Below are 15,971 nucleotides of genomic sequence, written 5' to 3' on the forward strand. Positions count from 1 at the left end.
TTCAGACTGAACAATCAATCGAAGAAAATGGTAATTGTTTTAAACCTGTAAATGAGAGAGACTTGCTTCCCCATCAGTAATTTGTAATCCCTCTGCATGTTGGTGGTTATATCCAGCATTTCATGTTACATATAAAAAAACACTGCTTTTTATATCTAACATGAAATGCTGGGTATAAAAAAAAAACTCATCAGACCACTAAGAATGTAGCAGCAGGCTAGAACAAATCTGACCAAGCTCTGTGGCAGCTTACTCCCTGCTTATATTTGTTTCCATTCTAGCCAATGTGAAGCCAGTAGCTTCAAAGTAGCTGTTTTGGTGGCATTTAAAATTTTGAAATGCCACCACTCATCTCTATAGCCTGTTTAATGGTTTGTCTAATCCTATATTAAATTTATTCAAACTACCATTTCCTTAACGTCATATGGAAATTTGTTCCAACAATCAGTTGCTCTCTCTGGTTGAAAAGAAGCTTTCACATATCTATCCTACAACCATTTCAATTTAAGTTTGTATTCTCTTATATGCAGGGGCATTCCAAAGGTATGTGATACCTGGGTGTCAATTGAAATTTGGCACCCACCCACCTTTAAAATTTTCTTCATATGTGTATGCAAGTTTCAGGTTTTCAGGCACCCCTTGAACATTGGCCCCTGCCTTCAGCAGTGCATCCATTGCACCGTCGGGGTGGCCCGCCCCTGCTTATGTGTGTTATGTGTCCATGGAAGAGTAAGGCTACCATCAACATTTAGTTTATTTAATTCATTCAAAACCAATTCTCCTTGCAGATGCCTGTATTCCAGATGCTTCAATTTGCACAACTCAAGTCTTTCTTGTTAAGATTACATTTTTGTGTCCCAACCAATCTCGTTGCTCTTCTCTGCACCTGTTCCTAATCATCTTCTTGTCCCTTGTGGTAAAATTTCCAGTATTATTGACAAAATTTGAGAACTGCACTTCTTTGTACTCTTCCAAGAACTTCATGTTGAAATGATGTTCAGTACCCCCCACCCATCTGTTTCATTTCCACCACCTTGAGTGTGGTACCACACAGTTGGTACATTATTCCGGGATTACAGCTACCATACCTTGCATTTATCAGTATTAAACCTCAACTGTCGCTTTTCTGCTTACCTTCCTAATTTTTCTAGTTGTAGCATACCCTGATTCCTCTCATTAACTACCCTGCCAACCTTTGTATCATCTGCAAATTTATATATTAAGCCTGATATGCCTTCATCATTATCATTGATAAATATTCAAAACAACAATGGGCCCAGCACTGAACTCCGGGGGGGAGGACTCCACTAATAACATTAGTCTAAGAAGAGCAGTGCCCATTGATTACTGCTGTTTGCCTTTTACCACTCAACCATCCTCTTATCCGCAGCAGTAACTTGCCTCTAATGCCACATGTCTTCACAGTCTGTAAAGTGAACATAAGTTCAGACCTTAGTGCTGAGTCAGTGCCAGATTAAGGTAAGCACTAGCAGGGCACTTGCCCGAAATACCAATCTTTAAGGGCTACCAAAAACAGAACAATGTGGCAAAAAAAATATATCCTTAGTAAAGGGCACCTAAAAATCCTTCTGCCCGTGGTATGGAAATACCTTGGTCGATCTCTGTGCTGAATACTTGTCCTAGGGCTTCACTGGGAGCAGAATGAATTTGCATTATCAAAAAACGGAATACAGTAAAGCATATAAATTTTATTTTATTGAACTACTGCACTGAAATAGTTCCCTCATGTCTACAATATTGAACATCCTTAGCACATTGTTGGAGAGTAAATATTCTGAGAGAAGAGAGCAAAGTCAAAAGGAGTTGGCCAGAACTTTTGTATCATTGACATTATATTAGGGTAGACTTTCAGGAAAGCTGAAAAATGGATGAGACAATTGGCAAAACTATATATTAGCAAATAGAATTTAGGAGGAATGTAGAATAAAGGATTTCATTTGAACATGAATAATTTCAGTGACACAATTTGAGTAACTTCCGCTCATCTCTTCTACAACTTTCTTTTCTCAGTTTGAATTTATGCCCCCTCAGGTGTGTAATCTGAGCAAGAGCATTACTCAGGGTTTACTGCTACCCATATGCAGTACTTTGCATTTTTCAGTGTTAAACTTCAATTGCCAGTTATAATTATCAAGAGTAAGAATCCCATCAGCACTGAGCTTGCTCAAAAAACCATTCAAGGCCTTACACCACAATCAGATCACCTTGCAGGTGCCTAGCCTCCTCCAGACACTGTAATTTGCAGATTTTAAGACTTTCTTGGTAAGAGAAGCCCTGTGATCCAATCGCCAATCTCCTTTACCTCTGTATTTTTCTACATCCTTCCAAAAATGAGGACTCCAGATCTGTATGCAGTGCTGAAGGTGTGGCCTGACTCAATTGCCTTATACAAGGGGATAGTCACATTCTTATCCCTGCTAGAAAAATTCCTGTATATCATTGACAAAACTCAATGAGCTACTCTTGCAGCCTGTCTGCACTGTTCAGAACACTTCATAACTAACTGCACAATTCCCCCAGGTCTTTATTTTTCATTCTCCACTTGCCTGAGTGGAGAATGAAACTACCGCACAGTTTATACATTACTCAGGGTTTACTGCTACCCATATGCAGTACTTTGCATTTTTCAATGTTAAACTTCAGTTGCCACATCTCAGCCCATCTGCTCAACTTTTCTAGATGCCGTTGCAGTAGCATACTGTTATTAACAACCCTGCCCACCATCATATTATCTGCAAACTTTGACATTAAGCCTGATATTGTAGGGTTGTAGAGCGGATATCATCTTTTAAGGGCACTAAAGGTGATATTGTTGTATACGTTGGCGCTAATGATATCAAGATTAAGAAAACGGTGTAATTACTTAACAAGTACAGGTCACTGTTGAAAAAAAGCCGTGAATTAGGGTTGAAATTGAAAGTGTCTGCAATTCTGCCCAGACACGATAGGAGGGAGTATATGATTAGAGCCTTGTCGATAAATTCAGCCCTGGAAGGATTATGCAAGGCTCAAGGGGGTAGAATTTTTTTCAGCCTGGTCTGAACTTGTTAACAGGAGAGACAGCTTCTACAGGGATGGGATACACTTAAATAGAAAGGGTGCAAGAATGTTTGCTGATGCTATCGAGGCAGTGTTAGGTGGATCGGAAAACTGCTAGCTTGGGGGGGGAATACAAGGACTAATAGATTAACAGTGCAAGAATCACTTTCACCAGTAGCCACTGGAAGTGATTCTTGCACTGCTTCTATTGGAATGAGCAGCAGCCTGGAAAACAAGATGCGGGGTATTTCAGAGACTGCTGGGAGTCATTGGAGTACAAGTAAACACGTGTTGTTAGGATAGCTAAGAATAGGAATAGGTGCCTGTATACTTGCGTATACACCAATGCTAGGAGTTTGGTAAATAAATTTCAGTTATTGCTCAAAACATCAAAGGCAGATATTGTTGGGATATCAGAGACATGGTGTCACACGGATATATAAGGAATGCAGGACTGAAATTTGGGGAGTACAATGTATACAGGAAGGGAGGAGGGATTATGCTATTAGTTAAGAAACACATAAAATCCAAGGAAGTGAAGCCATTCAACATCACTGGACAGTGCAGTGTCGAGTCAGTTTGGTGTGACATAAGCACTGGGAGATCAAAATTGAGAGTAGGAATATGTTATAGGCCTAATGAGTCCGATGAATATAATAAGAAACTGTACGTGGAAATAGAGTGGGCCAGTAAATCAGAGAGTCTTATAATGAGGGATTTTAATTTTCCAGATATATACTAGAATTTGTGGGTAGTTCACTCACACACTATCAAGGCTTTTGTGGATTTATTGGATGATTGTTTTCTACATCAGCATGTTCGGGATTCAACTAGAGGGAGCAATACTCTTGATCTGATTATCAGTAGTGATTCTTCATGCATTAAGAATCTGCAGATAAAGGAACCACTAGGTGGCTGTGATCAGTGTGCTGAAGTGGGATTTACTCAAAGAGGTAACTACCATCAGGGGTAAAGGGAAGGGTTTTTGCTTTCGTAAAGGTGACTATTGTTGTCTGACACAGTATTTAAATTCTGTATGGTGGACCAACTGATGATGTTACAAACAGCAAATTCAAAATAGGAAGCATTCAAAGAATTAATCTTGGAAGCAATTAGACTTTACATACCAACTAAGAAATATTGTTCAAGGTTTAGGCCTAAATAGTTGTCAGATGAACTAATGAGACATATGGCAGAGAATAAAAATGCATGGGATACATATAAATTAATGGGTGACATGGAAGCTTATGATAGATATAAGCTGCTCTGTAACCAAGTCACAAAAGAGATTATGCAGGCAAACGCAGATTATGAGAAATATTTGGCAAAGGATGCAAAGAAAAACAGCAAAGAGTTCTTTACCTGTGTAAACTCTAGAAACGGATGAATCAGATTGGTCCCCTGGATGTTGGTGGTTCAACTATTTATGATCCTACTCAGGTGGCTAACAAACTAAATGAGTATTTTGCATGTACATTCTCAAACGAGGAGTTATTTATGGAGAGGAATGTCAGAGGTGAATTGAACTCTGGCAATGAGCTAGATGATTTTGTAATACCTGAGAGGAAAGTTGAGGAGAAATTGTTGAAGATAAACATAAAAAAGGCACCTGGGGTGGATGGGATCTATCCTGTTATATTAAAGGAGGTAACAAAGGAAGTAAGCAAACTGTTAGCCATAATTATGAGAGCTTCTTTGGACTCAGGATATGTACCCATGGACTGGAGATGTGAAAATGTGACCCCAATTCACAAAAGAGGATCAAAGGGCGACACAAGTAATTATAGATCTGTTAGTTTAACTTTTGTTCCAGGAAAATTTAATGGAGCACTGGTAAAAGAAGCACTGCAGGATCATCTAGACAAGACTTCAGTTATAGCTTGGACACAGCATGGTTTTGTTAAGGGAAAGTCTTGCCTGACCAATTTGATAGAATACTATTATGTGGTCACAAAGGAACTGGATGTAGGGAATAACTTTAATATCATATATTTGGATCTTAGAAAGTCTTTTGATACTGTTGCATATTTAACCCCAGGGACTCACATCTGGTGATTATGGGCTTGGCACACCCAGAGTCCTGAGCTGGATATCATTTTTCATCTCTTTCTTAGTGATTCCCTTTTACACACACTCTCTCTCTCTCTCGTGCACGCGCAGCGCAAGCCTCAGGCTTTCTTGCACCATATGGCTATTAATAATAATAATAATAAAAAAGCTGATACTCCCATAGGTGTCATGATAGTCTTCCCCTACCCCTTTCACCATTTCAGCCTCATTACCAGTAGCATACAGTAACTTCGTTGCTGAACTCTATGCTATCAATCTAGCTCACAATCAAATTACTGAACCTTCGGTCATTGTTGTTGTTATTTGGTTTTTAGGAGCATTAGCAACTAAGGTCGTATTGCTCCGGTGATATGCAGTGGTCATTCCCTGACCTTTTTGCATCCTCTGTATTTGGTGGTCGCAGGCTCGAACCCCGGTCTGATCAAGAAGCGTGTGCAATGCACTGCTGCTACTGCCCACCTGGCTACGGAGGCATCAAACCTTCGGTCATGCTCCTTTAATATACACTGATTTCAACCAGAGCGTAACATTTTGTTGTATCTAAGACTTTCTGACATAGCAGGAAATTGAAAGAGCAGACCTTGCAGCCAAACTGATCTGGAGAGGTTACCTAGGAACCTTCAGCAGATAAAATCAGGTTCAAAGCTGTGACCTTCCAGCTTCTGACAAAGCAGGAGGGAGGAAGCAATATTAATAAGACTAAGGATTGAATATACACATTCTACTCACCTGTACCTCTCAGTGAATGCTGATGCTCCCCAATATGCACTGTACGTATTGCCGTACACAACTGACTGCTTATCATTTATTAACATACGGTCCTCACCTTCTGTCTGATCAAGTACATATTAGTCACTTAAAATGTACAACCATCACTGGCACTATTTCATGTTCTTGGAGATGATGAATAGAAAAACTTTCTACATATCTAGATCGGACTGGGCTATACCATAAAATATGATCAAAATTTACAATAAAGTTACTTCCTCCTCCTTTCTAACCATTAGGTAGACACAATTTGGTTCTGGCAGCCCTTGTGTTGTTAATCATAACAACAACCCAGCCAGGGCATCTTCGGTTATAGATATTCTAGTCACATTGCCACCAGAAATAGCAAAATTTCTTCTTTGTCTTCTTCTTCTTCAGCAAGAAAAACTGCCCTTTCAACTTTCGATTTGTTTCTACCTGGACAACTACCAGTTGTTTGGATGCTGAATGTTAAACAGTTGGATTTTAAACACACGTGGATCTCAAATCCTGTAGCCCTTTGTGGCATTGCATTTTTTCAAAAAACAAATGTATTTGTTAACTTGTGTCCTGTTCTTTGGTTTTTTATAAGTGTTTCCGTTTATTTAATTGTTTATAATTATGAGAGCTTCCTTGGACTCAGGGGAGGTACCCACAGACTGGAGATGTGCAAATGTGACCCCAATTCACAAAGGAGGATCAAAGGCTGACACAAGTAATTATAGACCTGTGAGTTTAACTTCTGTTCCAGGAAAATTAATGGAGGCACTAATTAAAGAAGCACTGCAAGATCATTTAGACAAGACTTCAGTTGTAGCTTGGACACAGCATGGTTTTGTTAAGGGGAAGTCTTGCCTGACCAATTTGATTGGATACTATGATGTTATCACAAAGGAACTGGATGCAGGGAATAACTTTGATATTATATACTTGGATCTTAGAAAGGCTTTTGATACTGTTGCACATGGAAGACTGCTGCCCAAATTGGAGCAGTGTGACATTGGAGGCAAATTGCTGCTGTGGATAAAGGGGTGGCCGAGGGGGAGAAGACAGAGAGTGGTAATCAATGGACACTGCTCGTCGTGGACTAATGTTATTATTGGAGTCCCTCAGGGCTCAGTGTTGGGTCCATTTTGTTTTCTGTATTCATAAATGATATTGATGATGGTATATCAAGCTTAATGTCAAAGTTTGCAGACGATACAAAGGTAGGCAGGGTTGTCAAGGACACTACTGACACTATGCTGCTGCAACAGGATCTGGAAAGGTTGAGCAGATGGGCTGGGAGGTGGCAAATGAAGTTTAACATTAACAAATGTAAAGTACTACACATGGGAAACAGCAACTGCAGAGCAACGTATCAACTCTGTGGTACTACACTGACAGTGGTAGAGAATGAAAGGGACCTGGGGGTGGTTGTGCAGGCAGATATGAAGTTCTCTGAGCAGTGCAGACGGGCTGCAAGAGTAGCTCATAGTGTATTGTCAATGATATATAGGAATTTTTCTAGCAGGGATAAGGAGGTGATTATTCCCTTGTATAAGGCAATGGTCAGGCCACACCTAGAGTACTGTATACAGGTCTGGAGGCCTCATTTCAAGAAGGATGTAGAGCTGTTGGAACGAGTACAGAGAAGGGCAACAAGATTAGTGAATGGAACAAAGGGGTGCTCTTACGAAGAAAGGCATAAGTTTTGCAAATTACAGTGTCTGGAGACTAGGCACCAGCGAGGTGATCTGATAGAGGTGTATAAAGCCTTGAATGGTTTGAGCATGCTCAATGCTGATGGGATTCTTACTCTCGCTCAGAATAATCACCTGAGAGGGCATAAATTGAAATTGAGGAAAGACAGATGTAGGATAGACGTGCAGAAATTTGCCTTTAGCCAGCGGGTGGTTGGTTGGTAGAACAGACTTCCATCCCTTGTCGTGGAAGTTGATAGCCTAAATAAGTTTAAGGCTCAGCTGGACAGGTATTTTGAATGAACAGAGGGGTGAAGTGGAGGTGGTTTTTTTTATTTATTTATTTTTTTTTGGCTGATGCTGCATAAGCTTGCTTTCTTGCGTCAAATGCCTCTGCTAATGCTCATTTAATTGTTTATGATAGATGTTTCTAAGTGATTTAGAATATGTATGTAATAAGTTTTTTATATATATATTTTTAATTTTAATTGTTTATAATGTGTTTTTAAGTATTTTAGAATGTTTTTTACTGGCAAAGTAAACCAGGAATTTTAGATGTTACAAAAAGGGCAAGAAGCAAGTTTACTACTCTTAGCCTGTTAAAAATCTTTTTGGACTGATTACTGACTGCTTTACAATTATTGCGAGCTTTATTGTAGGCAGAAAATGTAACTGAAGAAATGGAAACAAACCAATTACGATATGCAATGTTCTTCTCTTGAACAGTCTTTGCACATTTATTGGAAAACCAAGGTTTAGATAAAGCACAAGATAAAGTGGAGTGTGGAATAAAGGATTCCATTCCTAGAAGAATGATTTCACTGACACAATCTGAGCAAACATTGACATCAGAAGTTTTGAAACAGTAATTTGATCAGGGAAAAGAAATTTCACAGGTCATCCCACTTTTGCATTCTTGTAATGCCAAACAAATATGAGGTTCGGAATAGCCACGAGATAAAGGCTCCATTGGAGAAGAGACAATCACCAAGTTGTGATCTGAGGTGCCTAAAGGACCACTCACTTCGACCGTATACTTTGCATATGCAGTACTTTTCATTTGTCAATGTTAAACTTCAGTTGCCACTTCTCAGCCCATTTTCTCAACTTATCTAGATCCAGTTGGAGTAGCTTACTGTCTTTACAGTCATTAACAACTCTGCCAACCTTTGTATCATCTACAAACTTGGACATTAAACCTGATATACCTTCATCAATATCATTGATAAATACTGAAAACAATGAGCCCAACACCGAACCCTGGGGAACTCCACTAATAACATTTGTCCACGAAGAGCAGTGTCCATTGATTACCACTCTCTGTCATCTCCCACTCAACCATTCCTTTATCCATTATAGCAACTTACCCTTAATGCCATACCTCTTCAATTTGTACAGCAGTCTTCCATGTGCAACAGTATCAAAAGCCTTTCTAAATTCCAAATATGTAATATCAAAATTATTTTTGGCATTCAGTTCCTTTGTGACCATATCATAGTATCCAATTAAACTGGTCAGACAAGACCGCCCTTTAACAAACCCATGATGTGTCTTAACTATTACTGCAGTCTTTTCTAGATGATCCTGCAATGCCTCTTTAACCAGTGATTCCATTATTTTCCCCAGAACACAAGTTAAACTAACAGGTCTGTATTTACTTGTGCCAACTTTTGAACTCCCTTTGTGAATTGGTGATACATTTGCATACCTCCAGTCCATGGGGACCTCCCCTGAGTCCAAGGAAGCTCTCATAATTATGGCTAAGGGTTTGCTTACTTCCTTTGCTGCCTCCTTTAATATAAGTGGATAGATCCCGTCCACCCCTACGTGCCTTCCTTATGCTTAACTTTAACATTTTCTCCTTGCTCTCAGTTATTACAAAATCACTTAGCTCCCTGTTAGCGTTTGATAAACTTCTGGTACTCCCCTCATTGAATAACTCCTCATGTGAGAATGTAGATGTGTGAATGTGGGACCAACTGATGATGTTGGTAACATCAGTTGGTCCCACTGTAGAGAATTTAAAAGCTGTCTGAGACGACTATAGTCACCTTTATGGAAACAAGAACCCTTTCCTTTAACCCTGATGGTAATTATATCTAAAACTCAATCCCACATCAGTACAGTGTGATGACTACCATTTAGTGGTCACTACATTATTAATACACGAATGATCACTGCTGATAACCAAATCAAGAGTATTACCCTCTCGAATATGCTGCTGCAGAAAACAATCATTGAATAAATCCACAAAAGTCGTGCGAGTGACCAGCTCACAAGTTCCAGTCAATATCTGGAAAGTTAAAATCCCCCATTTAAAGCCATTCTGATTTACTGGCCTACTCTACTATTTCTCTGTACAACTGTTCATTGTACTCACTGCAGTCATTAGGCCTGTAACACACTCCTACTCTTATTTTTTCTTTCCCACTGCTTATTTCACACCAAACTGACTCAACATTGCACTATCCATCTGTGTCAACTGGATGCAATTCCTTAGATGTTATGTTTTTCTTAATTAACAGCATAACCCCTACTCCCTCCCTATCTTGTCTATCCTTTCTGTACACATTGTACTCTCCAAATTCCTATTCTGCATTCCTAATATCTGTGTGTCACCACGTCTCTGATCTCTCAACAATGACCAGCACTTCGAATTCATCAAATATATTTACTATACTTATAGCATTGGTGTACATGCAAGTATACATGCACTTATTCTTATTCTTAGTTACATTAACACAGCCCATGTATTTATTTTTCCATGATGAATGTCATCAGTCCCTGAAACTCACAGCAATCCTTGCTCGAGGCCGCTGCTCATTAGCATTAGCAGAGGTATATGATGCAAGAAAGCAAGCTTATACAGCATCAGTCAAAAAAAAAAAAAAAAAAAACCCACCTTCCCATTTCACCCATCTGGTCACTCCAAATGTTTATCTAGTTCAGTCTTAAATTTATTTAAGCTATCAACTTCCATAACTACAGATGGAAGTCTGTTCCAGCAATCAACTACCTGATGTGCAGAAGTTTGCCTTTAGCCAAACTTTTGCACATCATTTTTTTCTACAACAGTCTATCCTCAATTTGAATCTATGCCCCCTCAACTTCTTAATCTGAGCAAGCGGAAGTATCCCGTCAGCATTGAGCCTGTTCAAACCATTCAAGGACTTATACACCTTGATCAGATCACCTCGCAGGTGCCTAGTCTCAAGATGCTGCAACTTGCAGAACTTAAGCCTTTCTTTGTAAGCACACCCCTTTGTTCCTCTCACCAATCCTGTTACCCTTCTCTGTACTCATTCTAGCAACTCTACATCCCTCCTAAAATGAGGCCTCCAGACCTGTATACAGTACTCAAGGTGTGGCCTGACCATTGCCTTATACAAAGGGATAATCACCTCCTTCTCTCTCTCTCTCTCTCTCTCTCTCTCTCTCTCTCTCTCTCTCTCTCTCTCTCTCTCTCTCTGCTAGCAAAATTCCTATATATCATTGACAAAACTCCATGACCTAATGGTAACCAAGCATTCTGGTCCCTTGCCAAAGCCATTGACTGCAACTTTTGCCCATCTCTACTCTCACCTCTGTCTAAACCAGATGGTTCTGTTGTCACTTCAGCCAAGAATAAAGCTGACCTTCTAGCATCCCATTTTTCTTCCAACTCATGTATTAATGATTTAGTAAAGCACCTCCCACCATTCCCAACACGTTCCATTCAATGCCTCCTTTGGTCTTCCATCAAAAAGATGTCAGAAGGATTTTGATAAATCTCGATGCTAAGAAAGCTCTAGGTCCTGATGGTATTTCTCCACTTGTCCTCAAAACCTGTGCTCCCAAACTTACTCCTGTTCTTTGTCGCCTTTTTTCACTTTCTTATTCCTTCTGCTTGGATTTTTTCTTATATTAGGCCAGTTCCTAAAAAGGGTGACAAGTTCCTCCCATCCAATTATCGTCCCATTGCAATTACTTCTACTCTTTCTAAAGTAATGGAGAAAACAATTAACTGCCAACTCTTAAACTACCCAGAAAGCTTCTGTCTGATCAATAATCGCCAGTAGGGATTCCATCAGTGTCGATCCACTGGTGATATTCTGGCTTATATTACCCATTTTTGGACAAATTCAATGGATGAGTTCGGTGAAACAGAAGCAGTTGCTCTTGACATCTCAAAGGCTTTCGATCATGTTTGGCATAAAGGTCTTCTAAACAAGCTTCCATCTTATGGTTTGCCAACTGTTTTTTGTAATTGGTTATTCAGTTTTCTCTGTGCTCGCTCACTGAGGGTGATGGTAGATGGCTCTCTGTCTTCTAACATCTCCGCTAATGCTGGTGCCCTCCAATGTTCAGTTCTTTCCCCCACTCTTTTCCTCTTGTATATTAATGACTTTCTTCCATTGACTGGAAATCGTATCCATAGTTTTGCCGATGATAGCACATTGCATTCCACTTTCCATTTTGAGAAACTTTGCCCTGCTCAATTAGCTTCAACTTCTCGAATATCCGCTACCAATTCCGTAAATGCCTATCTCCAAGTAATTCTCCAGTGGGGCAAAGACAGCTTATTGATTTCAATCCTTCTAAAACTCAAGTCTTGTCTTATATCTCATAAAAAGTATTCTTCTACTCCTATGCTTATCTTTGGTGACACTCTGGTTTCTAGGCAAAATGATATATCTCTTTTTGGGATTATCCTGACTTCTAACCTCTCTTGGCACAGGCACATTTCAAATATTGCTTCCTCTGCATCTAAAAAACTTGGTTTTCTCTTTCGCTCTCTATGTTACTTTTCTTCCAAACAGCTGTTCACTCTGTACAAATCACAAATCTGCCCTACCATGGAATATTGTTCCCACATCTGGGGTTGGTGCCCCCAAAACCTCTCTCAGGCTTCTAGATTCCATTCAGAAGAGGGCAGTTAGGTTAATTAATGACTCCTCTCTAACAGTCTCTTAACTTTCTGTCTCATAGACGTACTGTTTCTGCCGCGTGCCTTTTCTACAGATACTTCCATGGGCACTGTTCTTCTGAATTGGCTTCTATAATTCCTGCTCTCTTTCAGAACATTCTGAACATGCGTCACCACCAGCCACCATCCATTTACTGTCCAACTTCAAACTCACAAAACCAACTTTTCATCTTCCTTGTTTATTCATTCAACTGACGTTTTCTGGAACAACCTTCCTTCATACGTATTTCCTGAAAATTATGTCTACAGAAGTTCAAGTCTAATGTCAGCAAATACTTCCTTCGTCTTCTCAATCTCCAACCCAAGCACTGAACTACGTACTATAGGTTCTAATACCTCTCATGTTTGGGGTTGTCATAAAAAAAAAAAAAAAAAAAAAAAGAATACGTGTGGAAATTTGCCTTTAGCCAGCGGGTAGTTGATTGGTGGAACAGGCTTCCATCTTTTGTTGTGGAGGCTAATAGCCTAAATAAATTTAAGGCTAAGCTGGACAGGCATTTGGAACAAATGTAGGGGTGAAATGGGAGGGTTTTTTTTTTGCTGATGCTGTATAAGCTTGCTTTCTTGCATCATATGCCTCTACTAATGCTAATATTATATAAATAATTTGCATTTGGATTATATTTTTAAATTGATTTGTTTAAAGCTAAAAAGTTTTATAATTCAGTTTTATCTTTCAATAATATCTTTCTGTTTTAGAAAATCCATTTGAAATATGATGTGCAACGATTATATCCTCGGTATGGGCTCCATGTATATGGTGAAGGGTGAGTTAACTTTAATTTTAGATTAATTTTATTTAGGGAACTTCATTTAAAATTACTAAGATTTACATATTTCTAATGCTCTTAGTAAAAGTATAGTGAGGCACTTGTTATGTTTTTTGACAGGTGTGAATTTAAATCCCAATAGAATTCCTCCAGTGCTGAGGCTGGAACTTTAAGCCTCAACTACATACATTAATACTTACCTGTGTGAGGAAGGAAACACATTGTTGTTTATTTTCTTTTTATATTTTATTTAGTTATTTATTTTTTTTCCATCAGTGCAGAAAAAGCTTGTGGGTTCCTTGTGCTTTATGGCTAATACTAATTTTTTAAGATTTCTTTAGTCTAGTTTGCTGATCTGAGGGAAAAGTAGAATTTTTTCCTCCATGTATTTTCAGCCTGTACAATATTTAAAAAAAAATAATAGTAATAAAAAAAATCCCACGCACGCACACTTGTGCAGACATAACATGCAACGAATTATATAAACTAGAGTATCATGCAAACTGCCACATTATATTATTATCGGTATCCAGCTTTGTTATTTCATAGTATGCTCGCGTGATGTACATATTCATTTCAATGCTCCACTTCATGCATTGCCGTTTTCTTGCATCCTGGGTGGTCACTAGCACAGTTGCACAGGAAGCACTTCCAGTTTGTGGGTCTGGATGGTCTTGCCCTTCTCTTGTGTTAGCCATATGGGGGACAGCGCCACTCACTCCACTATCTTCCTTGGGAGACCCTCTCTGATTTTTTGAACTTACTCCTCTGCCTAAGGCCTGAATGTGAGTGACTTTATCCTGCGCCACACTCTGTGTATTATGATTAATATTTCTCTGTGACATCATCCATCTATGGAGGAGGACCTGTTTAGCTTCGACTTATGTCCAGTAGTAGTTCTCGGGAGTGACACCAGATGGCATCACAATCTGCCTTAGCCGCCACTCCGACCTTGGGGTAGGTAGGTCCTACCCAAAGTTCGGAGTGGTTATTATTATTATTGGCCATATGGTGCAAGGAAGCCTGGGGCTTATGCTGCACCAGCCAAAAAAAAAATTCTGAATTACCCAGAGAGAAAGAAGTAGAAAGGAATCACCAAGAATGAGAAGAATGATGATATCCAGCTCAGGACCCTGGGTTTGCCAAGCCCATACTCACTAGATGTGAGCCCATCAGAGTAGTCTGTGTATGAAAAATTCGGATATGTATACGAAGCCAGTATTGAGTCTGCATCTTCCGAAAAGTTGAGAAATACTGAACCCCAGGAATTAAGATTTATTTTTTAGCATTAGCAAAGGAACATGATGCAAGAAAGAAAGCTTATATAATGTCAGCAAAAAAAAAAAAAAAAAAAAACACACACACACATATGCATCCTTCTCATTTCACCCATCCACTTGCTCCAAATGTTTGTCTAGTTCTGCCTTGAATCTGTTCTTCTCTGTACTTGTTCTAGCAACTCTACATCCTTCCTAAAATGAGGCCTCCAGACCTGTATGCAGTACTCAAGGTGTGGCCTGACCAAGGGATAATCACCTCCTTAGCATTCGCACATGATGCAAGAAAGCAAGATTATATAGCATCAGCCAAAAAAAAAAAAAAACACCCCCCCCCCCTTCTCATTTCACCCACTTGCTCCAAACGTTTGTCTAGTTCTGCCTTGAATCTGTTCAAGCTATCAACTTCTACGATGGAAGTTTGTTCCAGCAATCAACCACCCGCTGGCTAAAGGCAAACTTCACACATTTATCCTACAACCGTCTTTCCTCAATTTGAATTTATGCCCTCTCAGGCGATTATTCTGAGTAAGAATCCCATCAGCATTGAGCATACTAAAACCATTCAAGGCCTTATACAACTCAATCAGATCACCTCACAAGTGCCTAGCCTCCAGACACTGTAATTTGCAAAATGTAAGCCTTTCTTCATAAGAGCAAACTCTTGTTTCATTCACTAATATTGTTGCCCTTCTCTGTACTCATTCCAGCAGCTCTACATCCTTCTTAAAATGAGGTCTCCATACCTGTATACAATACTCAAGGCATGACCTTATACAAAGTTAGTAACTGATTAGTAGTTAACAAGATTTGACAGAACTAGTTTCAGGATTATATATTGAGATTGTTCCTTCCCAGTTACCAGCCAGCAGGGGATTGAATGTTGGAACAAACTTCTATCTGGTGTTGTGGAGATGGGCAGTTTGAATAAATTCAAGGAAGAACTAGACAAATTATTGACAAGTGATGTGGGAGGTTCCCCTCCCCCTTTGGCTGATGCTTTATAATCTTGCTTCCTTGCATCATATGGCGCCTCGGTAGCCAGGTGGGAAGGAGCAGCAGTGCGTAGCACACGCTTCTTGATTAGACCGGGGTTCGAGCCCGTCACCACCAAATACAGAGGATGCGGAAAGGTCAGGGAATGACCACCGCATATGGCCTTAGTTGCTAATGCTCCTAAAAATCATCATCTTGCATCATATGCTGTTATTAATAATAAATAATAATAATACTTCCAAATAGAAAACCTCCCTGGATTGGTTTTTAAAAACAGTTTATTATAGTATAATAACAATTAGTATTTTACTTTTAATTTAAAACTCAAATTTTGATGTTGGGCAAAGTGGCACTCTTTAATTATAATCATCCTATATATTAATATAAATTTTAAATTAATATT

General features: G+C 39.3%; 1 protein-coding gene across 1 annotated transcript in view; it reads left to right on the forward strand.

Moving 5' to 3' along the window:
- Window positions 1-15,971, forward strand: part of PGAP1 (GPI inositol-deacylase) — a 166,468-nt gene that overhangs the window by 4,726 nt on the left and 145,771 nt on the right. The window contains exon 3 of the mRNA XM_090371276.1: window positions 13,225-13,292. Within this exon, the coding sequence (XP_090227402.1) occupies window positions 13,225-13,292 (68 nt within the window). The remainder of the gene's footprint in view (window positions 1-13,224; window positions 13,293-15,971) is intronic.

Source organism: Mastigoproctus giganteus, chromosome 4 (genome assembly GCF_048544385.1).
Source record: "Mastigoproctus giganteus isolate SK-2022 chromosome 4, ASM4854438v1, whole genome shotgun sequence".
Taxonomy (NCBI): Eukaryota; Metazoa; Arthropoda; class Arachnida; order Uropygi; family Thelyphonidae; genus Mastigoproctus; species Mastigoproctus giganteus.